Source organism: Myotis yumanensis, unplaced genomic scaffold, assembly GCF_028538775.1.
Source record: "Myotis yumanensis isolate MYYU_CA2020_CCGP unplaced genomic scaffold, mMyoYum1.0.hap1 SCAF_13, whole genome shotgun sequence".
Taxonomy (NCBI): domain Eukaryota; kingdom Metazoa; phylum Chordata; class Mammalia; order Chiroptera; family Vespertilionidae; genus Myotis; species Myotis yumanensis.
The window spans coordinates 2,207,655-2,231,380 of NW_027223764.1; the positions used below are offsets into that span (position 1 = coordinate 2,207,655).

A 23,726-nucleotide genomic window follows, 5' to 3' on the forward strand; every position below is an offset into this window, starting at 1 on the left:
GAGGACCTCGGCGACGCCGACTGAGCACCGAGGCCGAGCGCCAAGAACTATTTGTCAACAAACACCAGCCGTTGGCAAGGGGTGGAGCCTGGAAGTCAGCTATCGCGAGAAGTGGTCTTCCGCGGAGGCTCTGACAGGCGCAGGCGCAGGCGCACTACAGCGCCCGCCCCGCCGCGAAGGTGGCCGCCACCGGGGGAGGCGGGGCCGGGCCTCGGGCGCAAAGCTCGCGAGACGTGGACGCGCCGCCGCAACTCCTTCCTGTGAGAGACCGGAAGTGTGGCGTGAGGGGCGTCCCTGGAGCGCGCTCTGCTGTGCGGCGGCGTCGCTGGGCCCGGGTTCCTGTGGCGGCTGCGCGGGTCCTGCCTCGCCTCGTCTCCCTTGGACCGAGGTGATGGGGGACTCCAAGGAGGCCGGGGCCGAGGCTCCGCCGGCCGGCGCCACGGCTCGCGGAGGACTCAGCCTCCTGTCCCAGGGCGAGTCCGAGGAACCTTCTGCACAGGTGCGTCCGCCGCGGGGCTGCGGGCTGCGGGGCTGCGGGGCTGTGGGCCCGCTCCGCCGGGAGGGATGTCACGGTTCCCGGCGGCCTCTGGCGCCCTCTCCGCGCCTCCCGGCAGCCCCGGGACTCGGTGCAGCCGGCGCGCCTGCCCAGGTCGGGGATGCAGGTGTGTCCTCGCCAGTCATCGCATCGGAGGCAGCCGCTTCCCCCGCGGTGGCCGGTGGGGAGGCAGACACCGTGCTCTCAGGGCGCGCATGTAAATACAGGGTGAACCCCAAAGTGTGTGCACGCTGAATAATTAGAAAGGTGCTGTTGGTTAGCATACATGCCATTTTCAAATTGAGCTCTCAGCTGTGAAGGCGTGTGTGTATTTGGGGGGCGGGGGGCGGGGGGACGCCCTCTATGTGGTTCCAGAATGCGACCCAGTCGGGCCCTAGACGGGCCCCGGGCCGGCCTCGCAGGTGCCGTTGGTCCCTTACTAAACGTTTGCTTGAAAAACAAGAAGCCTCGAGAGTCTCACCACAAACTACTTCCTACCTGGCGTGTGTTACCGAAGTGTAAACGCCTCTTCAACCCTGAACAAGGTTTTAGCAGATGATGTATTCAGTTAGCGGGATAGCATCGCCGCCCCTTGGCTCCTGCCTCTCCCGTTTCTAAGAATAACGCTTAGAAGGTAGGTTGGTTGGCCTGTTCCCCAGCTGACAGCCGTCACCCTCTTACTCCTCCACTCGGGTGTTTCTTTGAGGTTATGTAAAAACAAGAAAAAGGAAAAGCTGGCTAAACGCGACAGCGTATTCCGCGCTGTCTCACATCCTGATGGGCTCTTTCCTGATGTAAAACGGGGGGTTTCTCCGTCCTGGGCGTGCTCACCGCAGTGGGTCCCTGTGTCCCCCAGGGCTCCGCGCTGTTCCTCGGGGGCAGCGAGGTGAAGAGCCGGGCCGTGGTGAAGTACTCCTCGGCCCCGCCTCGGGCAGCCTTTGCGCGCCTGGAAGAGAAGACAGACCTGAAACTGCCCCCTGCCAACTGGCTACGGGAGAGCGCCAAGCTGGGGCCCGCGGGCACCACCATCCTGGGCACCAGTAAGAAGAGCAAGCCGTTTTCCAGGTGAGTACCCCTGGGTGGCGTCTTCCCCGGGGGCGCCAACCCCTGCTCCGCCCAGAACGCTGACACCTGCTCTTCCACATAATCGTCAGCTCCTCGACTGCGTGCGGGCTCTCTCGGGAAAAAGGTCCTATTTGACTTTCGGAGCCCCGTCTTCCTCCTGCTGATAGGGTTATGTTGTCATCGGAAGATGCCAACGGCACATGCTTGTCTCAGGTCTGCGCCACGTCTGAACACAGCTGAATTCTGACCCCTACACTTCCATCAGATGTTTTGTTTTTAGCCAACGTCCATGCCTTCTGCATATGTGAGCATGGAGCGTTAGGGTGGCGCCCGAAGAAAACCTTTAAGGCGGCCTGGTCCGCCGTCCTGTGGGGTTTTTCATTAACACGTTAAGCGCCCAGCCTGTTTGTCTTCCGGGCGGAAAGTATAGTGTCAGTCACTGGTGACTGACTGGGCGCTTAACGTGTTCAATGGCGGGGGTTGTCGGGTCAGAAAAGGCCTGATGCGGAAAGCCAGCACGTTGGTTGGGTGGCTTGAACCCTTGCCTGTGACACTTGCTGGAAATGCTGCTGGTGGCACTTGAGAGAGTAGCCTGGGTCTTACTGAGGATGATGTATGAGCGTCCACGTTCTTGTAGACCATTGAATGTGTGGGGTCCTCCTTCTTCCTCTCAGTGATTGAACCCAAAGTATTTCCATACAACATGTGGCAAGAGCCATACATACATCAATACCTTATGAGCCAGTAGGTTGGAAATTATCCTAATACCACTCGAGGTAAAAGTTCTATTTACAAAATGGTGTCTGTTTGTAGCAATATTTCTACTAGCAAAAGTTGGAAATAGTCCACGTATCTTCTTTTAGAAGAATGGCTTAGTAGATTATGATATGTGAACACAAATGTTAGAAGGTGAGCCCTAGCCGGGCCGCTTAGTGGTTAGAGCATCTGCCCTCTGACTGAGGGATTCCAGTCACGGGCAGGTACCTCGATTGCAGGCTTGATTCAGTTGGGGTGCATGCGGGAGGCAACCAGTCGACGTCTCTCTCATATCAATGTTTTTCTCTGTCTCTTCCACTCTCTGTAAAAATCAATGGAAAAGGTGTCCTTGGTGTGGATTAACAACAATAACAAAAATGTTATAAGGTGATTTACATGGTAATTATATTGACTGCACACACTGTGTTAAGTACTTTATATGTTGATGCCTTTTAATTCTCACAACAGCCTCTGCGTTAGGTACCATTAACTAATTTTCGCACGGACACACTGCAGCTCAGGAAGGCTAAGTAGCTTGCCCAGCCCACACAGTAAACCATCAGAGCGCACTCTGAAGTGAGGTGGGCCCAGGGAAGTATCCCGGCTCCTGACGGGAAATGCGGACATGGACGCTTTTCAGGCATGTGGGTTATGGATGTGCCTCATGTGGTATCTGGCACGACATTGTTTTTCTTTTCTCCCGGCCGAATTGGAGCCGGGTGTATTTGTTTTTCCCATATGTACTTTAAAAGAGTAATATTGTATATCGGTAGGAACACAGTCCCAGACTCAAATCCTGATAAATGTTTGTTTCTATTTTTCTTACCTTTCCGCCTAAAAAGAATAACATCTTGAACTATTTTCTCTTGGAGATTTTTTGGGTTTTGTGATTACAAAAATGAAAAGAATTGTTCATTGTTTTTATTCTAGGTGTTTCCTATTAATTGCTCCTAATGATTATTACTATATTTTATCAAATTTAAGATGCCACTGATTTTAAGTAACACCATTATTTTATATGCCACTAAGAAGGAAAAACTAGCCAGCTGTAATGGTGAGAGGCATGCTGATTTCAGAGCTGTCAGAATATGGGAACTGTGTGTCCTTGAAGTTGACATTATCTGTGATAAACTCTACCTGCATCACTATGAGCGTGACCTTTGTGTCCTTTGTTCCCTCCGTTAGCTTTGGGATGGCGTACGACTTTATTGACTCCGTGGGGAACGATGTGGACGTTGTCTCTGACTCTGAGGTAAGTGTCCTGATGGGGAGGCCATCGGTGCTGGGCACTTCCACCCGCTCTATGCAGGACCTTGAAAACCTGATGAAATGAGACCACTGTCTGATTATCAAGTGCCTTTTTTGTTAGTAAACAAACACGTATCCTTTCTTCAGAGAGGAAGGAATAACCCCCAAAACACTGGCAGTGGTAACAACACCAATGTTGATGGTTATGTTTTTTAAAAATAGCAGTTACAAGTGATTAGAGTGTTTGGGATGATTTTGAATGTTACCAATTGAGAATGAGATATGATGCTTCTGGCGAAATCGATTGCTCCTTAGTTGGTCATTTTTATCTGATATGCTGAAAGCCTAGGTCGGTGCAAGTGTGACCGTCAGCTGGGTTCACAGGATGCCTTGTAAAGTGCAGGTGATTGAGGTTTGGAAGAGCTGTCTTTCATGTGTTTGCATTTAGCTTTCTGTGGAAAGTACAGTTTGTGTAACCTTAGGGGAATAAGGTTTATTATGCTTTAAAATGGAATGAAGTTAAAAATGGAATCACACTGAAAAAGGTCTTTCTAAACTCTTTCCTCTTCATTTTCTTAAGAACATAAAAAAGCTGCTGAAGATCCCCTACAGCAAGTCCCACGTGAGCATGGCCGTGCACCGCGTCGGGAGGACCCTCCTGCTGGACGAGCTGGACATCCAGGAGCTCTTCATGAGGTCTTCCCAGGTAGGACTCTGAACCCACCTGCACGCAGTGTTTCAGCAGCCTGAGGGCGCCAGAAAGATGACTTGTTTCCAAGAAAGGCCGAAGTGGAAACAAAGGAGTACTTCAGCAGCCAGAAGCTGGGGTCTCACAGAGAATAACGAGTGAAAGGAGAGAATTGGCAAGAAACGTATTGATACCAAACAGCAGGATTCTTGCAAGGAAAAGGATGGAGCCAATGAAGAAGTGGTGAAAAGGCTGAAATTTAAGGGACTAGGTTAAATTTTTGAAAAACCCTTTGATGTCTCCTTTAAAGAGATTCTTATGAAACATGGCTCCAGGAAATGTGGAAATGTTGTTATTCTCCTGAATATATAGTTATTATAATTAACTGGTTCACTTAAAGCAGTGCCTCTCAAGCAATGTTGATAAATGCCCGTTTCCCCCCAATGTATAGATGATGGATGCTTTTGCACAAAATAACCATGTTGCCGCTTCCCAAGGCTTACTCCCCGTGTCTGTACTTACCTTTGCATGCACTGTTTGCAAATAGTTCATGGTCCTGCCAGTCCCATAGCTATTATTTAAAGACTATTCCTGCAGTGCGTTGGTAAAGGAAGATAAGTTATGGTGACTTACGTTGAATACGTATTTCTGAAACAGTATTCAAAAAGTAAAGAGTACTTCCTGTAAAAAGAGTAATGGGTAACATTGTTTTGACTACATGTTTGTTGTATTGATTTCTTCTGTTATTCAGACTGGTGATTGGACGTGGCTGAAAGAGTTTTATCAGAGACTTATTGATCAGAAGTGGCAGAGGAAGAAAAAGAGCAAAGAGCATTGGTATCAAAAGGCTATTCTTTCCAAGTTTTTATATTACAGGTACTTGGCTGTTTGTTTATTTTATCTTAAAGAGGAAGAATTAAATTCTGATCTAAAATTTAATTTGAAGCCAGGAAAAATAATTTAAGGTTTGCCATTATGGTATTGTTTACATTTCAATGTCTTATATTTCTTTTCTCTAAAAGTAAGATTTATGCTTGGTTATAGAGTCTTGTTTTAAAAAGTAGTAGACTTGCCGAAACCAGTTTGGCTCAGTGGATAGAGCGTCGGCCTGCGGACTGAAAGGTCCCAGGTTCGATTCCGGTCAAGGGCATGTAGCTGGGTTGCGGGCACATCCCCGGTGGGGGATGTGCAGGAGGCAGCTGATTGATGTTTCTCTCTCATCGATGTTTCTAACTCTCTATCCCTTTCCCTTCCTTTCTGTAAAAAATCAATAAAATATATTTTTAAAAAAATAAAAATAAAAAGTAGTAAACTTGGATGAGCTGACCCCTAGTGACAGTGTGATATTTCTATTTCTGATTTGGCCAGTATCAATGGTGATGGAGCCGCGCAGCCCGTCCCATCTGCTGCAGAGCAGCGGGAATCATCCAGTTCAGACCAGACAGGTGACTCGGACGGGGCGTCGTGGCCCGCCCCCTTCGAAATGCCTTCCCCAGTTTCCGAAGATCCCAGTGCTTCCAGTCAGGTGAGTTAGTACTCTGAGGCTCACTCAGCAAACTCATTTAAGAAAACGAAACCAATTATCCTGCCAATAAAAATAGATGAACAGGAATACAAAATATTCTACCAAGTTATGTCTCACAATTATAAAATCATACTTCTTTTCGTTTGGTTTTTTTTTTTTTTTTTTTTTTTTTTAGGAATTTGCAAGAGAGATGAATGGCTAGATCAGATTTTCTTAAATTAAAAATTTTAAATATTTAAAAAATGTTCTCAGCATTTAAGGTAGCTCACCAATATGTTTATCAATGCTGATTATCTCCTTAAAGTCGTAAGAGTATTATAACATATAATAAATATAGTGATGTAGTATATTTTAAACTTTAGGTGTAAAGCAAATGCCTATCAAATATTGACTCAGAGACTTAGTGTAATTTAAATACTGACCTTAACTTTTAGTCTGATTTTTAGGGCTAAAATCACCCTTAAGATTTTCTGGATGAGGTTCCTGAGGTTTTAACCCACAATAATGTTATGAAGCTTTTAGAAAGGAAGAGAGAGTAGAATGCGTTGTCTCTTTTTGTCTCTTATATTCTTGGTTTCTTCTTATTGCTTGTTTAGTTTTGTCATTGTTTCTCTCAAAGTAAAAAAGAACTCCACAGGTGTGAATTGTATATGTCTGTTTTTAGGTAAACCTATTGATAAACTTAAAGGAGATAAAAATAGGATCTTTAACTTGGCAAATTATTTTTCCTCTTGCTCTGTGTTCTCATATATTAAAAATTCACCCAGATTGTTGCTACCTTTACAAATTATAGGATTACAAGGAGGCAAATATGTTTAACTTGATTTTAGTTTTTGTAGGTTTTAAGTTGGAAAAACCTTATTAAACTGTGTAATGAATTCAAATTTCTCCCAAGTTGGGAAAAACTGAGGAAAAGAAAGGAATTACCATGCAAGGGGACAGTGGGAACCAGCAGGAGGGGGTGTGGTGTGGATGAAAAGGGGCATGGGGGCTGGGCGTGCACAAGGCCCAGGTCAGGCCGTGGGGACTGGTTACACTGGTATGAACACAGAATGTATTAATTTGCTTTGTAGTTAGCCATTATGTTGTATTTGTTTTATACACTTTCATGTATATGATTATAGTTCACCAAAGGAGTTTTTAAAAATTCTTTTTATATTCCTTGACTTCAAAACCACACATTATAAAAAGACACAGTAGAAATACCAGTCTCCCGCCACCCACCTCCCCTTCCCATTCTGTCCTTACCTTGTGTAGGGCTCCCTATGAAAGGCCTTGAAGGCTGTTGAGAAGCTGTAGACTTGCATGTGGAGGAAGTGAACTGGCATCTAGTTAGTGCCTCTTATGCTCTGCACTTTACGCCATGGGTATAAAGTACTGCACACGTGTTGTGGTATGTGTTCAATGTTGATGGTGTCATTTTACAAGTAAACTAAAGCTCATAAAGAGCAGATGTCTGTCCCTGGTCGCATGGCTGGTGAAGTCCAAGCTGGTGTTCAGATCCTTGTGACTTCAGAGGCCTGTTCTCGAGCCGTGCTCCGCTGTGCCCACATGTTCCACACGTGTTCAGGATGGCCTCAAAGCAGATTGTCTTAGCAATGCCATGTGCCGGGAAGAGCTCTCCTGCCATAAAAATAATCTTTCACAGAATATTTTTAGAACATATTATACAGCCTAAATTTCAGCCTTTAGAGATTTATTTTTGTCTGCAAGCCACCACCTTATGAATTCTTGTTCCCCAAACCTAAACCACTAGTTTGAGGCCTGGGTTAAGCAATATTAGAGTTGAAATAGGTGAAATGGGTATCTTTGTAATGGCCTGAGAGCCAGATCTTTATTTGGAACATCATAACCTAGAGCCCAAACTCTCATTAAAGCAACTACCTGGCAAATACGATTTTGGGAGTTGGTCCACAGGTAAATAACTTGTCTGTGTAAATAAAAAATAAAGTTTGAAGTTCTACAGTATTTAAGGACACGGCAAAAGTGCTGGAGATTGATGCATGCGCACCCACCCACACACAACCTGTGCATGCAGTCATGTGCACTTCTTTGCAGGCAGGTGCTAAGCCTATTAGCATCCACCTGGGATGAGAAGTGAGAGTTCACGGACTACGGTGTGCGCGCACAGAAGCATCCCCATCTTGGGGACTATTGTGGCATTGACATTCGGTTTAAAGTAATGTGCCTTAATGGCAGCTGCCTAATGATTGGAAAACTGACTGGTGGGCTGAGTTTACCACTGTCCAAAGTTCCTCTTTCTAAAAGGGTTTTTGAAAGTACAGTCCACAGGATATATTGACTTAAAAGTGTCCTGAGATTAAGTCAGTTTGCGAACATTGGCCACACAGGGGGGAAGTCCATTTTCTATTACAGAACCTCTTAGAGCAGCTGTTCTCAACCTGTGGGTCGAAACCCCTTTGGCAGTCGAACGACCCTTTCACAGGGGTCGCCTAAGACCATCCTGCATATCAGATATTTACATTACGATTCATAACAGTAGCAACATTACAGTGATGAAGTAGCAACGAAAATAATTTTATGGTTGGGTCACAACATGAGGAACTATATTTAAAGGGCCAGAAGGTTGAGAACCACTGTCTTAGAGGCTTTTCCATGCTCATGAGCATTGTTACTCTCCAGATGCAAGTCTACAGCGAGTAGCCTTTGTCACCACTCACTCTGGAAATTTCTACGAAGTATCCCAGGACTAGTGGTCTGTGAAACACATTACAAATGCAAAACTAGAGGCTGTCATCATGACAAGTGTCTCAAAAATAGGGCTGGAGTTTCTCAGGAATGTTTTAATTGCATGGAGATGGGGTGGCTAAAGGTTAATGGAATTGAAATTTACCCCAAAAAGAGAAAAATTTAAAACTTTGAACGCTAAAGTAATCTTCGATCTTTTCTGAGTGCGAGCTGTATGTGATTGGCTCGCTGCAGTGGCTGGGATAGCTAAGAGCTGTCGGAAGCCACCAGTGACGAGAGGTGGGACTATGTCTTAGCCTGATGACAGCAGTAGCTTTGAGGTATCTGCTTTGAATGCTTAGGTGATACTCTAACAGTAGGCCGTTGATAAGAACTCTGGCAGCAGAATCACTCCTATCCTTGCACTTTTCACAGGGAAGTGAGCCTCTCGAACCCTCATACATAGTGGGGCATCTGGCCTCAGCCCCCAAAGAACAAAACCTGACTACTTTATTCAATGACGGGGAGAACAGTCAGGTATGCTTCCCAGGTGTCCGCGTGGCGACGCCCAGCCCCAGCCTACTAGTCATTAAAAACTAGTCTCCGTTGGAATTCACAGGGGGGAAATCTACTTGATCCTGAAAGTCCATTTCTAAACAGCTCTGACCTTACAGCTCTGTCATGTTCACTTCGACTCCTTTGTCCTTTCTTTGTCCTAGTCTTTCTGTGGATCGTGGGGGGAAATTACAGCCCTCCTGTTTATTATATAATCACCTTTCCGATTTTATTTTAAATCAAAGGGTCTTAAGAATGATTTTGTTCGGAATATTCTGTGGACGTTTGAAGATATACATATGTTGGTTGGCTCCAACATGCCTATATTTGGAGGAGGCAGATACCCAGCAGTCAGCTTACGTCTCAGGTAAACCACGCTCATTTTCCTTAAAACCTCTGTCCATCTGCTCGCACCCATCGATCTGGGCATCCCTCCCCCTCCTGCTAGAGTTAAAATGCACAACCAAGCAGGAGCTGTTCTCAGGGAAAGCTGGGTGCCCTGGAGCTCGTTCGCCCTGGTCCTTGATGAATGGACTCAGAAGTCTTGTACTGGCCTTGTCTTACGTCTCTGGTAGAATTTATTTACGGTGCAGGAGGTGGCTTTCCAGCGTCCTGTTAATGCTCCAGGTGTGTGTGCTCACGTTAGCCAGTGTGCATTCCGGCTTGGGCGGCGGCGTGCATGGTGGGCAGTCTTCACCGCAGGTTGTTGGAGGAGCGTGCAGTGGGCCCACAGTCACCTGCTACCATCTTTCCTTTTGTTCCTACTGAAAACTCTTATGGGTTCCATTAGAGAAGCAAGCAGAGCTTATGCACAGATGTCAAATAGAACACCTACGTGTGCATATTTCATCAGCAAAGAGCTTATAGGGCATTTCCCACGTAGGGAGCACAGATTAAAATAAGTCTCAGGTGATTCATTGTGAAACATCTTCATTAAACCAAATAACACCAGAAATGTTACGTTTTTAGGGATAACAACAAACCAATCAATGTGCTCACTGGAATTGACTATTGGCTGGACAACTTGATATGTAATGTACCAGAGCTTGTGATGTGTTTCCATGTAAACGGGATTGTACAGGTAAGACAGCGCGTCTTCTCATAACCTCTCAAGAGCAAATTGGTGCAGAGAATAATGCCTCACAGAAGTTCTTAAGGCCCTGAAAATCCCAGGTGTACTTTTTGGCAAGGAACGTACCCGTGAATAAACTGAAATTCGATTATTTTCACATTTGAGTTGTTGGTAGAATTCTAGATATCACAGGAGGATAAGTTTACAGGTAATTTGTGAGAAGGTTATAAATACACTGAATCTGCACTGTAGCCATGGAACTGTAATTTTAATGCCATGCACCTATGCTAGTTACAGTGTCTGTACAGTGGAGGTGTTTATTCAGTGCTCAGTTATCTCCTCGGTATATGCAATTTTAGGGAAAGGCCACAGTCGTAGATCGCTTATGTAGCACATTGTTGCTGAGCATGCTCTGTGAGGAGGCACTTTGTCCCCATTGGAAATGTTGGGGGAGAAAACAGAGTGTGGTCATGGCTCAGAAAGAGGATCAGTGGGAAGTGATGTGCAAAGAGGAATTAGGAGACAGGGTAAGGCTGGAGTGTGATGCACATACAGAAGTCTGATGTTTGGAGAGGGTGAGGTCATTTCTCTTTTGATCTGAAAAACAGACTTCCTGGAAGTGGCATCTTAACGGGATCTTGAATGAGAGATAGCGTCCCCAAAAGTACCAGATGGTGTTAAAAGACGAGTGTTAGTAAATGGGGGATTGGTAATCCGTCCAGTTAGGGAGCAAGCCTTCTGTAGCAGAAAGGTTGGGAAGGTCAGCCACATCCCAGGGCCTTGATGCTGAGCTGAGTGTGGACTTGGTTCAGTTGGGAACCTGGAATTGGTGGACGCTCTGCATCTGGGGTGTGAAGTTCGTGTGCTGGAATACTAACCTGGGGGTGGTGTGTAGGACAGCCTGGGAGGGTTTGGAGACAAAGACGGGCTAGGTATGCACTACTGTTAGGAGTGACGTCATGTTCTCCTACTTAGTAAGTACTGAGAATTGACGGCAGTCATAATGGCTCGCGTTTATTGAGTGCTCTTTGTCCCAAGCACTTTGCTAAGTGCGTTGCAGGCATTGTCTTATTGGTGTTCGTGTCAGCTCTTAGCTGCCCGTATGCTAGTGTCCGTTTGGATGGAGAGGGAGACTTGAGAGTCACGGAGCTCAAGTGAGCCACGCAGAGCCACATCGCTAGGGAGTGGTGGTGCCAGTATTGGAGCCTGTCTCTGCCGGTGGCCGTGCTCTCAGCCGTCCTGCTGCAGCCCAGCGACTCCTCACCTTCAGCTGCAGCAGGAACCCTGTGCTCTCTAACAATCCACTTGCTTGAGCCAGTGTTTCGGGATGGAGGGGGCTTTGTAGATGATTCCATTTGCACCATCCCCCACATGGCAGCGTTGAATGAGAGCGGGGAGAGGAGGAGGGGAAGGGAATCCGGGCTCGGGCCGGGGGCTCAGGGACAGAATCCTGGTGGTATTGCCTGAGGTGGGAAGGTGGGATCTGTTCAGGTGGGGAAGGTGATGTGTTATCGTTGGGCAGTTTGGGGAAAGCATTAAAATGCCCACTGAGCATGTTGAAGTTGCAGGCATTAGAGAAGAAGGGGCTAGAGACAGAAGTGGGGTGCCTTCTGCCCAGATCCTGTTGAGCTCCTCCCCAAGGAACTGCATTAAATGAGAACATCGGAACCTCTCCCAGGCAGGGGAAAGGGAAGGCTTTCAGGCCGAGGGAAGGCGGGCCAGAAGCTCTGTAAAAACCGGGAGCGCGTTAGCTGAGCCAGGGACGAGCACCACCCTTAGGACTGGGGTCCAGGTTCCCAGTTGGTTTGAAGTCCCTAGTCTTGGAGTATTTCAGAAATGTGGGCAGAGGAGTTTAGGGAAGTGTGACCAGAAGGCAAGCTGGGGACAAAATGCAGAGGTGCTTTCAGAGCAGAGGTGGTGCTGTCCGTGCGCCTTTACACATTGCTGCCCCCCCCCCCCCCCCCGCCCCCATCCCCACCTCCAACCCCCTCCCCGGGCTCCATTTCTGTAAAGGATCTGAGTCCTGTTCAAGGGAAGGGTGGTGTTTCCTGGAGAAATTTCCCAGGTGCTTCTAGTGTCTAGGGGTGAAGTCTGCCTCCGGTAACCCTCTTCCCAGCTGAGAGCCGTCGGGGTAGAGAGAGGCAAGGGTGCCAGGAGGTTTGTTCCAGGTGAGGACAGAAATGAGATCATGCCTACATTCGTGGTTCACAGTTGGGTGATGGCTCTCCCTTGAGAATGACTCCTGTGGTACATGAACAGCGATGCTGATCGGTGGGTCAGATTCCTCTGGGAGCCATAAAAAGATGGAAAACGGTTGGCTACATCTCGGTGAGGCTGCACAGGTCTCTAATTGCAGGGCTTATACATGTGCTCGCTTTTCAGGAAGAGAAGTGTTGCTGCCGAGGTTTCTCTTAAACCGCCTTCTCTCTGTTTTATAGAAGTATGAAATGATAAAGACAGAAGAGATTCCCAATTTGGAAAACTCTAATTTTTCTACTAAAGTCATAAAAGACATTGCACAGAATATTTTATCCTTTCTGAAATCTAATTGCACTAAAGAAGGACATACCTATTGGCTCTTTAAAGGTGAGTGAATTCCTGAACGAATGATAATCCAATGGATTTGAGTGGCTCCTGGAAAATGAGGTTCCTTTGTTTTTGCAGCGAGTGGCAGTGACATAGTGAAGCTCTATGATCTCACGACTCTTTGTGAAGAAACTGAAGACAAATACCAAAACCCGTTCACAATGCCGGTGGCTATTCTCTTATACAAGTGAGTGCTGTCACCAGTGAAAACCAGGAAGAGTAGCCTTTTGTAAAATTGTGAAGTGCACAGCCACATCCCCGAGCCCAGTATTTATATTTACACACACACACACACTCACAGTCTGCACCAAAAAAACACTTGCGGGGAGGGTAACTTTGGTTGTTTCTGTGGCCCTTACTCGGTGGGAGGAAAGGGGGCAGCCTACACTTGAACCTTGCAGAGAATGATGAGTGGGCGTCAAGGTGATACAAATGTTTTTTTAGGGTTGCCTGCAACATGATGATGAAGAAGAACCAAAATAAGAAACACTACGGAACTATCAGAACGCTACTTCTCAACTGTGTTAAATTGTTGGACAAAAGCAGACACCCTCAAGTAAGAGTGACACCTGTGTGCTCTGTGAGAACAGCCTAGCGGTCTGACGTGGGTGCCTGGCACTGAAGCCACTGGCCTTAGTGTGTAGCTGCCTCTCTGAGTCTGGGGGGTTTCCCCTGGGGCCATAGATTGCATAGTAAATACTATGGCCTATGTCATTTATGGCTTATGAAGAGAAATTCTTGTTTCTCAGTTGATAGGGAGGATACTTGCTAATGTAGTTACGACACTATACCTGGAGACTTACGTCTCCAGTGAAGTACAGTTGCCACCTTTTTTAAGAGAGAGCGCTGGGACGGGAGAATTTCAGGAAGTAAACACACAACCCGGGAGACTTTCAGAGCCTTCAGGGTGTTGGTGACAGGCGGGGCCTCTCTGTGCCGGGTCTGTGCTGGGGGCAGTCTGCGTGCGGAGCTCCTGGAGGCTCGCTCACAGTGAAGCTCCTTCCACCTGGGAGTGCTCAGGTTTGATGACAGTCACACCTTTTCTTTCTTTTTATCAGATTATTGCTTCAGCCAATTACATGCTTTCAGAACTCTTTCAATTGGATGAACCTAAAAAAGAAGAAAATTCAGAGTCTCCCTTAAATGAGAATTCTGATGAAAGTTACAGTGAGGAGGAGGAGGAGATGCCAGACAGCGATGAAAATGGGTCCTATTGCACGAGCTCGGACCCTCCCGACGACAACAAAGCAGTGGCCATCATCAAGTCTGTTGGAGAGCTGTCAGTTCCAGAGAAGTACAAATCCATCCACCAGATCAGAGTAAGCACGTTTCAGTGTGTATTGAAGTGGCACCAGGGGAAAAACAACAGTGGGCGAGTGCGCACAGTCAGCCTCTCAGAGGATGGCGTTGCTGCATTGTCACCCAGACCCCGGGCTCATGAAGCAGTTAGATGATAAAGACGGAGTGGTGTGAAGTTTACAGTTGTTCACAGAGGGAACACTTTCTGTCCTTCTCTGAAGCACTCCAAGAATGTCGTCAGTATTCACATAAACGTCTCTAGTTGGCTTGGCCTTCTCAGTGTCCCTTCTGTGAACCCTCACCTGAGGATATTTTTCCCATTGATGTTTAGAGAAAGTGGAATAGAGGGAAGGAGGGGGAGAGAGAAATGTTGATGTGAGAGAGACATAGCGATTGGTTGCCTCCCGTATGCATCCTGACCACCTGGGCCAGGGACCGAGCCTGCAGCCGAGCACATTCGCTTGACTGGAATCAAACCCATGATCCTTCAGTTGGTGGGCCGACGCTCTAATCACTGAGCAAGACCAGCCAGGGCTCTGTGTCCTTTTCGAAACGCAGCATCGTCCAGAGCCCCGGCCCCAACACGGACTCTTTGTGCTGTTGGACAGACCCCTCACCTGTGCTCGCTTCTCTGCAGTCCAGTCAGCATAACCCAGCCTCTGGGGATTCGCCAAAAGGGAGTGCCCTGCAGAGGCCCTCCCACTCAGTGGGTGGGGCCTGTTCCCTGGGCTTGCCCCTAGGGAGCATCAGGGATAGTGAGACCACTGGTGACACTGAACTTGATGCTCAGTTGATGGTGGTGGTAGCTGTGCTACCCAGTGTCCGTGCTGATTAGAAGTTGAGCTGACCTAGGAGATTAGGTGTACATTTACCTGAAACATTACTACTCACGTTCACTTTTTTGTTGAGTAGAATAAATGTTAACATTATAAGTACTTAAAGCAACATGTATGCTGGAAGATCTTTTTGTTAAGCAGGATTTGTGTTGATGATGCTTATGATATCAGTTGAATCTGCAATTAAAACACTACATTAACCTTAATACCTCACTAAGCTGAGTACTCAAGCACATTTTGAAATTACTGATTTCTAGAGGTTTAGTAATTCCCAGGAACTGAGAGGTGTGGAATTTGTCACACTGGTCGCATAGTAATAATTTTAAATGTTTGTTTCTGAAGCCCAGTTGTGCGTTTCCAGTTTGCCATGACACCGAAGAACGCTGCAGACTTGTGCTTAGCTATGTTCTGGAGGTGAGTTGGTTGGTGTCTGAAGGATTTCCTGCTGTGGGTTTTCTCTCTCTGAAGCATAAAGTGAAAATTAGCTTTTTCCAACTCTTTCAGGTCAAATGTAGTTTTTAAAATATAAATTCTCCTAAATGCTCTCAGTAGTTCAGATCCTGCCTTATATTTAGTTTCTAGTTGAGCTTCAGTTACAGGCACAGTAACTGTGTCTCCTTGCTTTAAAGGGCTTAAAATCTGTGGACAGCAGCATTAAGAAAGAAAGCGACCTCCCTGCAGCTGACCCCAGCACCCCAATCCCGTTGAAATATGAAGATGAATCCGCAAGGGGAGGTCCTGAGGGTCTGGAGAAGCAGATGGCCTTGTTTTTGGACAAAAGTAAGTTGAATTGATGTGCAAATAAGGCCTTTTCCATAGAACAGAATGCTAGTCCTTTGCCAGCAGCCGACTTGTTTGTGTCAGTGAGGCATTCATTGCCGGACCAGGAGGAGAACATGTGAGTGGAAAGGAGGGGAAATGTCCGGTCCTTCAAAGCAGAACAGCGGGTCGCTTTGATCCTTCACGGGTGTCTCTAGTGAGCACCTCAGGTGCTTCTGAGACACCCCTGCCTCAGCGAGAGCCACAGGGGTTTCAGAGCAGCCGGGCCCAGCCCTGGCTCGCATGCAGCTCTGCTAGGCTCACTCCAAGTGAAGACAACAGTAGTGCCTACTTCAGAGCGTTGGGACAGTGCGCTGGTAAGCCCTGCCCCGCTCCTAGCCGCTGTTGCCTCGGGGCAGTACCTGATAGGCCAGAGCTGTCACTGAGAAGGTCATCTCACTCATTCTGGGAGCATCACTTCCTGAAGAGCATGTGGGTTTTGAAGTAAAAGTCTGAGTTTCTGGTTTATTTTAATCTAAATTACATTTATTTTCCACCTTATCCTCTCCCCCTTTAAAAATCTGTTTCAGTTTTAAAATGTTTTGAAAATCTGTGAGTGGGCAATAATACCCAGTGCTTTGGGATCTTCTCTTCATGAGCATAAAGGGGCGGGGGTAGTCTCCCCAGCATTTATGTAGCACTTCTGGGTGCCAGGCTCGAACCCAGGCACGATGAGAACCGCCCAGGACGTAGACACTGTGCCTTTTCGTGGTGCTTTTTCTGAAATGCCTTTCTGTCTCTTCCTCCCTCCCTCCCCCTCTCAGCTATTGAAAACCCAGCTCCTGGTCAGGGTCTCCATGCTCCCCTCTGTGGCCAGCAGAAGGACGGGGTCCCCTGCCACTAGGCCTGCCTTCCCCCGCCGGCAGCTGTGCTTGCACAGACACCTTAGTCAGCTTTGGTTCTCACATGCCTCACACAGAGTATGTGTGTGGAGTAGGGAAAAGACATACATGCACGAGTAAGACCACAGTAGAGACTGTTCATCGCTTTGAAAGACACGTGTTGTATCTGATCAAAATGAGAAATCTTGAGCCTGGGCGATGGGGGAGGCGGGTCCCCACGGCAGTTTGTTCTGTGTGAGCCTGCACGTGTCCCCTGAGGCGGTTTATGGATCAGCCTAGGAGAGAGGCCACGTCCCTTCATGTCGTTTCTGGTGCCTGGCATAGTGCGTGGCACAGTGTGATCATTTGTTGGGTGAAGAAGGTGTAATAGGCTGGACTTGAAGTGAAGGCTGTTCTGCTACAGGAAGCGGTCCAGTGGACAGAGGTGGGCAGCGAGCAGTCACCTGGCTGCGACTGATGGATGGATAATGGGGGGGAGGGCTGGGAAGTGAGACTGAGAAAAGGTAGTTCAGGAAGTGGGCTGAGATGCTTGTCACGACTTAGTAGCAAGAGGCTGTTTCAATGCTTCAGAGCAGGGCTCTGCCGTGATTAAAGCCGGCTTTCGGAAGGTAAGCTTTCTGGCAGACTCACGGGCAGACTGGAGGCAGGAGGCGGGTGTCGGTGGTGAGTGGAGGGATGTCAGTGACCCTGAAAGAGAGGGACGGCCGCTGCTGCTGGGAGGCGGAGGCCCGGGAAACGCAGAGCGTCTGTGGAAACAGTTTCCCTCCGTGTGGTTCCTTGACACGTGGTGTTCACCAGTCTTGTCACAACAGCAGCGCCTGAGCCTGGAGTGAGTGCTTCTATTAAGAAGCAGAAACTACTTGTTCATGGTGCCCCACGTGAACATGAAACGTGCTGCCTCTCCCCATGTCCTAGTGGGCTCCCTGCAGAAGGGCAATTGCTCCAGCCAATCCGGGATGACCCCTGGCTCCTGGCAACATAAAATGAAGCTCCAGCTGATCCTCAAGTCATCCAAAGCCTATTACGTGTTGTCTGACGCCGCCATGAGTCTGCAGAAATACGGACGCGCGCTCCGATACATCAAATTGGCTCTGCAGAGCCACGGTGAGTTCCTGCGAATGAGCGTGTCACAGGCTTTGGGAGGGGAACAGAAGACATCTGTGTCAGTAAAATTTTATTCCTACTTCTGTTGTAAAATTTAATTTTAAAACCACCTTTTGCATCTTGGGTGTCACTTAGTATTTTCTGCTCCGAGTGGTTTAATGACGTCTTTATTTTGAAATACATGAAGCCATGTTTGCTCTCTGATATAAAATAAACTTAGAGTGGATACGGCTGGTAGCAGATTTTCTTAACACTTACTGTGTTCATGATGCACTTTTCCTCCTTCCCACTCTCCCCACAGACACTTACTGCTGCCTCTGCACCAACATGCTCTCCGAAGTGCTGCTGTTCCTCTCCCAGTACCTGACGCTCTGCGGCGACATCCAGCTGATGCTGGCCCAGAACGCCAACAACCGGGCGGCTCACCTGGAGGAGTTTAACTACCAGACGAAGGAGGACCAGGAGATACTGCACAGCCTCCACCGGGAGTCCAGTTGTCAAGGTGGGCGGCGGGACCCCGAGTTCCTGCACGGGGACTGTGGGAAAAGGGGCAGGCGTGTTGGTGCTTGATGCTGCTCTGTGTCCTTATTTCTCAGTTTTAATGTGGAGCATGCTCGTGTGTGTGTGTGTGTGTGTGTGTGTTGTAATTGCTACTTATACAACTAGAACGAACTATAAACAAGCTCTCAGACAATTACGTCGACTTTCTGCGCTTGTCTTCTCAGGAGGTTTTTCAATAAAACTGTAGTCAGCTGACCAGGCCGTGATTTCTTTAGAAAAGCAATAGCATTGGCAGAAGTAGATGGATTACCTTCTGAATAATTCCTGGGGCTCAGACACTGAGATCATTTTTAAACTTAGCTCAGGGTTGGTAGTCTCACTAAATATGTCACTCTGTTTGGAGTTGTCCGATTTTTAAGCTGGAGACAGGAAAACGTAGCCCACAGCAGCAGGCCCCTCATTTTATTCTACTAGATACGTGAGAAAGGCCTCAGTGTGTTTTTCATTGGACTCATAATACGTCGTCGTGAGAACGACATTCTCTCAAGCATTTGGGTGGCATCAGGAGGGCTACCCATTTTCCCCTTGAATTTGGGGCTCTGCACCCAAGTTTACTCCCATCCCCACTAGGTGGCGAGCTTGAGTCTGAGGGCCCATCCAGCAGCTTCTTCAGTGAGTCTGACATTGATAGGCAAGCGTTATAGTCCATGAGCCCCTGGTAGCTGCAGAGCTTTCCTGCAGGAGCTGCTCCCATTCATGAAAGAGCAAGGCGGTTCCCTTGTGTCAGCGACAGCGTCAGGACCTCCCCGGTGAGCAGGCGCACCTGGTGGAAGCTGGGGCACGGCAGTTGGCTGGTATTTCTAGGCAGGAAAATATTTCTTTTAATCAAACATTAATGTCCCAAGAAGATAATAGCTTCTTAAATAAAGAGATCTTTGCTTCGAAGCTTAAATGTTTATTTTTATTATAGTATATTTATACTGTATTGCAATTACTTACTTTATTACCTTAAAGGTGTCAGATTACTTGGATACTAAGGAAGTAGGATTTGCATAATCACCGTGGTGACATTTCCTTTCTTTAAAGGATTTGCGTGGGCGACCGATTTGTCTACAGACTTGGAAAGTCAACTTTCTGTTAGTTGTAAATGTTATGAGGCTGCCAATGAGATCCTGCAGTTTAGTGACTTAAAAAGCCAAAATCCAGAACACTACGTGCAAGTGCTGAAGAGAATGGGCAACATCAGGAATGAAATCGGGGTGTTTTATATGAACCAGGCTGCTGCGTTACAGAGTGAGCGAGTGGGTGAGTATCCCTTGGAGTCCTCTCTTCATTGCCTTTTCTATCAGAAAGTCACATGGATCTTGGCTCAAGCAAAGAACTGTGGCACTTGATTTTAAGTCCTGGAGCTGGGCCAGGCCTGGTGCTGTACGTGGTGGCTGCAGGATCTCCCTCTGAGGCGAGGAGGCCGATGGGAACGTGCCTCTCTGTGCGCTGCCATAAGTGTTGCAGGCGCATTGCGATGGGAGGGAGGCGTGTGTGGAAGTTGCGGTGACTGGGAAGGCTTTGGTGAGGTCTGAGCAGATGGGTACATGTCACGTAGGACGTCAGCAGGCAGGTGTGGGGAAGGGAGGGCTGTCCAGGCTGAGAGGCAGCCCTGGGAAGGAGCCAGGACTGTAGGGTCGGTGGGTGTTTAGAAGGGGGCAGGATGCGCAGTTCCTAGGCGGGGAGAGGGCTGAGATAGAAGGCGAATAAGTTGCGTGCTTTTTGACCTATAAACCGTGCTCGACGTTAGGGACAAAGAGTTTATAGCTAGTGGGGGAACTGTGCTTTAAAAAAAAAAGTCTTTTTTACTATATGTTATATGTATTTATTGAGATTCAAGAACCTGTGCTTTGTAAGTCAGTGAAGGAGCATGGAAAGGGAAAGTCAGAACCCTAGGAAATTAGGGAGCACAGACTGTGCTCTTAAACTCAGTCTTCATAAGGCAGTGCCGTGCCAGAGGGCTTTATTTGCTGCTGTGGCACCAGCCAGCTGCTACTGAGGGGGCTGCGTTTGAGTGTGCATGGTTGGTTGCCATAACAGCCCCGGCGGGTGGCCTAGACCACTGATCTCTCTCACCCTGGAAGCGGAGGGCCAGGACCAAGGTGCCAGCCAGGTTGGCTTTCTCTGAGGCTCTGTCCTCGGCCACCTTTTTGCTGTCTTTTCCCTGTGGGTGTCCCTGGTGTCTCTCTTATAACAGCACCAGTCATCTTGGGTTCGGGCCCCACATTATAACCTCCTTTAACCTTAATTACCTCTGTAGAGGCCCTCTCTCCAAACACAGTCACGCTCAGCATGGAGGTGAGGGTGAGGGGAGTGCCCAGTCGGCCATGGCAGGTGTGGGGAGGGCGGGCGCTGCTGGACCTGCCCCCTCCTCGGGATCCATCAGGAGACCCAGCGGGCTTCCTCTGTGCCTGCTTACACAGGTTTTTGTTTTTTCATCAAGTGAGCAAAAGCGTGTCGACTGCAGAGCAACAATTGTGGAAAAAGAGCTTTTCTTGCTTTGAGAAAGGAATTCACAACTTCGAGTCGATTGATGATGCTACAAATGCTGCCCTCTTGTTATGTAACACGGGAAGGCTCATGCGGATTTGTGCACAGGCGCACTGTGGCGCAGGGGACGAATTTAAACGTGAATTTTCACCAGAGGAAGGCTTGTATTATAACAAGGTAACACATTTGCTCATGGGTTCATCCATTCATACCTAACTGCCACTTACCTTTGCCATTGCTCCACTAAAATACCATAAAACCAAAGTAATGAAAACCGTGGGCTGGCACAGGACTAGACAGACCATTGGGAGACTCAGGCAGGCCTGAGTGTACTGGGCACTCAGGACTGGAGATGACACTGGCTTGGTGCGCAAAAGGTGATCTTCAGTGAAGTGTGTTGGCGTAACCAGAGTAAACGTCAGGTGGATTAAAGATGGAAATGAACAGGTGAAACTGTAAAGGTACCAGGGGAATCAGCTCATGGCTGGGCAAGGACTTTCCCAGCGTAAAGAGCAGAATTCACAAAGTAAAAGATGGATCAACTTAAATGTGCAAAAATACAGTTTTTAAAGGACACAACAGAAAGCAAAATTGAAAAGCAAACCACCATCTAGGAGAAATATCTATAGCACAGGACAGATCCAGGGTTAATAAACTCTTGGTGTATAGCAGTTAGGAATCATTGAAAACACACTGTCCCCATAGAAGGGAGGACAAATGAACTTGAACAAGAAATTCGTATGTGTAGAAAAAGTAAATGTTTAATATGGAAGCAAAATTTCAAAATTTTAACTTTTAAGGGATTTCAAATTTGAGTTTCTTTTACTGATTAAATTATCAAGTACTTTTTGGCAAGTGGTCACACCCAGTGCTGGAGAAGGTGCCAAAGCAAGCACACGTTTCACCGAGTACAGGGAGCCCCCCTTGTTTACAAAAGACCTACAGGGGAGCCCGCTTTCACTGCCAGGAGAAACCTGAAGAGGACTCCTGCTTCTAGAACGAAAGGGAAAAGTGAAGAAAGCATTCAGCCTTTGCTTTGCAGGGAGCTGTTACTGAGGCAGTGTGCGCCCCAAGCCAGAGCACACTCAGCGTCTGAGCTACATCTCTGCTGACTGTGTGTCCCTGAGTGAGCTGTGTCCTGAGAGTCAGAAAAGCCTAGGAGAGCTCAGGGTGTGACCCTTAACGTAACCCGTGCGGCATGAAGTGCTTTGATCATAGTGAACGGGATAAAAATGCACTCAATGTTAGGTCTGGCAACCCTCAAAAATTTCCTGTATTAATGGTAATTGCGTCTTGTTGTTACGCCATTTGGCTTACCAGGGGTTTCACGGGAGCGCTCTGCTTCCCAGTCCAGGGGAGCCTGTACTTCAGAGCTGCATAAATTTCCTCAGTGAGGCATGTTCACAGCGCTGCCTTCCTCCCCAACACGGTCCTTCCCCACGTCCTCCCCAAAGCCAGTCACCACCCGGGACTGGGAAGAGGGGCGCGTTGACTCGATTTCCTCCGCCCAGGCCGTGGACTACTACCTGAAAGCGCTGAGGTCCCTGGGAACACGAGACAGACACCCTGCCGTCTGGGACTCGGTGAACTGGGAGCTGTCCACCACCTACTTCACCATGGCCACGCTGCAGCAGGACTACGCGCCGCTGTCCAGGAAAGCGCAGGAGCAGGTATGTGCCGCCGGGCTGTGCAGGAGCCTCCTGCCACCTGCAGCCTCTAACAGGTGCTGAGCGTCTTCCCTGGGAGCAGTGCTTCATGTTCTTAACTTTCTCATATAAAGTCATAGGCTTGTCTCTTTTATCCCCGCCCCCCCCCCCCCCCCGCCCTGAAAAAATAGATTGAAAAAGAGGTCAGTGAAGCTATGATGAAGTCCCTGAAATACTGCGACGTGGACTCGGCGTCTGCCCGCCAGCCCCTCTGTCAGTATCGAGCTGCCACCATCCACCACAGGCTGGCGTCCATGTACCACAGCTGCCTGCGGAATCAGGTATTGCCTCTCCCGGTTACGTTCAGGGCCAGGTCCGCTTAAAAGTATTCTGGGTGCTTTTCTTATGCTTCAGTATCTACTTCAAATGCCTCCTGTTCTATTAGCTACTTAGAAAAAGTTGGTGAGTAGGCATTTTCCCCTTCTTATGCCACATATTTTTCTGTACTATAATCAATTGGGTCTTAGTTGGCAAAATTATATATTTGCCTGGGTGCAGTATTTTGATTTTTAAAATATAGTTAGGCTTTGTAAGAGTAGCTTTGTGTAAATCTTGAAGTGCCCATTTCCCATCTTCGAAATTTTTTATTGTGAAATAGAGCACGTAGGGACTTACGGGAAACGTGTATGGGAAAGAATCCCAAAAGGAAAGCCCTGCGTGCTCGGCTTGAGGTTGAGGGTGGAAGAGTGCTACAGGGTCCCTGGGCGCCCCTCCCTATGGAATCTCCCCACACCCACAGAGTAGCCACCATCCTGCATTTTCTGTGCCTTCTCTGTGTTTTACCACTTAGACAATATGGTCTTTTTTTTTTTTTTAAGATCTTTTGTTGATTTTTAGAGAGGAAGGGAGAGGGAGGGAGAGAAACAGCGATCGGTTGCCTCCTGCACAACCTCAACCGGGGATGGAGCCTGCAACCCGGGCCTGTGCCCTGACCAGGAGTCAAACCGGCAACCTTTTGGTGCACAGGACAACACCCGACCCACTGAGCCACACCGGCCAGGGCAATGTGTACACATATACCTGCTTGTGAACGGTGTAGAATGAGCCGTACTGTGCGTTTTCTTCTGTGGCTTAGTGGCCTTTCCTTAGCATCGCGTTGAGGTTCCTCTAGGTCAGTGATTCTCAACCTTCCTAATGCCGCGACCCTTTAATACAGTTCCTCATGTTGTGGTGACCCCCAATTTCATTGTTACAAACTGAACATAATTAAAGCATAGTGATTAATCACAAAAACAATATGTAATGATATATGTGTTTTCGATGTTCTTAGGCGACCCCTGTAAAAGGGTCGTTCAACCCCCAAAGGGGTCGCGACCCACAGGTTGAGAACCGCTGCTCTAGGTGGTGCGTGTGCTGCACATCTCCT

The 23,726-nt window shown here is 47.9% G+C and overlaps 1 protein-coding gene across 3 annotated transcripts in view; it reads left to right on the forward strand.

Annotated features, from left to right (window-relative positions):
* The first annotated feature begins 369 nt into the window (after positions 1 to 369).
* Positions 370 to 23,726, forward strand: part of EDRF1 (erythroid differentiation regulatory factor 1) — a 28,009-nt gene continuing 4,652 nt past the window's right edge. For 2 of the 3 annotated variants that reach the window (XM_070432080.1, XM_070432081.1), the window contains exons 1-21: positions 370 to 499; positions 1,392 to 1,600; positions 3,542 to 3,608; positions 4,185 to 4,310; positions 5,044 to 5,168; positions 5,661 to 5,817; positions 8,941 to 9,042; positions 9,306 to 9,427; positions 10,030 to 10,141; positions 12,571 to 12,718; positions 12,797 to 12,905; positions 13,163 to 13,274; positions 13,777 to 14,037; positions 15,196 to 15,267; positions 15,483 to 15,633; positions 17,430 to 17,618; positions 17,920 to 18,120; positions 19,206 to 19,424; positions 20,608 to 20,831; positions 22,166 to 22,324; positions 22,492 to 22,641. In XM_070432080.1, coding sequence (XP_070288181.1) covers positions 392 to 499; positions 1,392 to 1,600; positions 3,542 to 3,608; positions 4,185 to 4,310; positions 5,044 to 5,168; positions 5,661 to 5,817; positions 8,941 to 9,042; positions 9,306 to 9,427; positions 10,030 to 10,141; positions 12,571 to 12,718; positions 12,797 to 12,905; positions 13,163 to 13,274; positions 13,777 to 14,037; positions 15,196 to 15,267; positions 15,483 to 15,633; positions 17,430 to 17,618; positions 17,920 to 18,120; positions 19,206 to 19,424; positions 20,608 to 20,831; positions 22,166 to 22,324; positions 22,492 to 22,641 — 3,123 coding nt within the window. In that variant the 5' untranslated portion in view covers positions 370 to 391. The remainder of the gene's footprint in view (positions 500 to 1,391; positions 1,601 to 3,541; positions 3,609 to 4,184; positions 4,311 to 5,043; positions 5,169 to 5,660; positions 5,818 to 8,940; positions 9,043 to 9,305; positions 9,428 to 10,029; positions 10,142 to 12,570; positions 12,719 to 12,796; positions 12,906 to 13,162; positions 13,275 to 13,776; positions 14,038 to 15,195; positions 15,268 to 15,482; positions 15,634 to 17,429; positions 17,619 to 17,919; positions 18,121 to 19,205; positions 19,425 to 20,607; positions 20,832 to 22,165; positions 22,325 to 22,491; positions 22,642 to 23,726) is intronic. The other variant, XM_070432082.1, reaches the window with a different exon arrangement.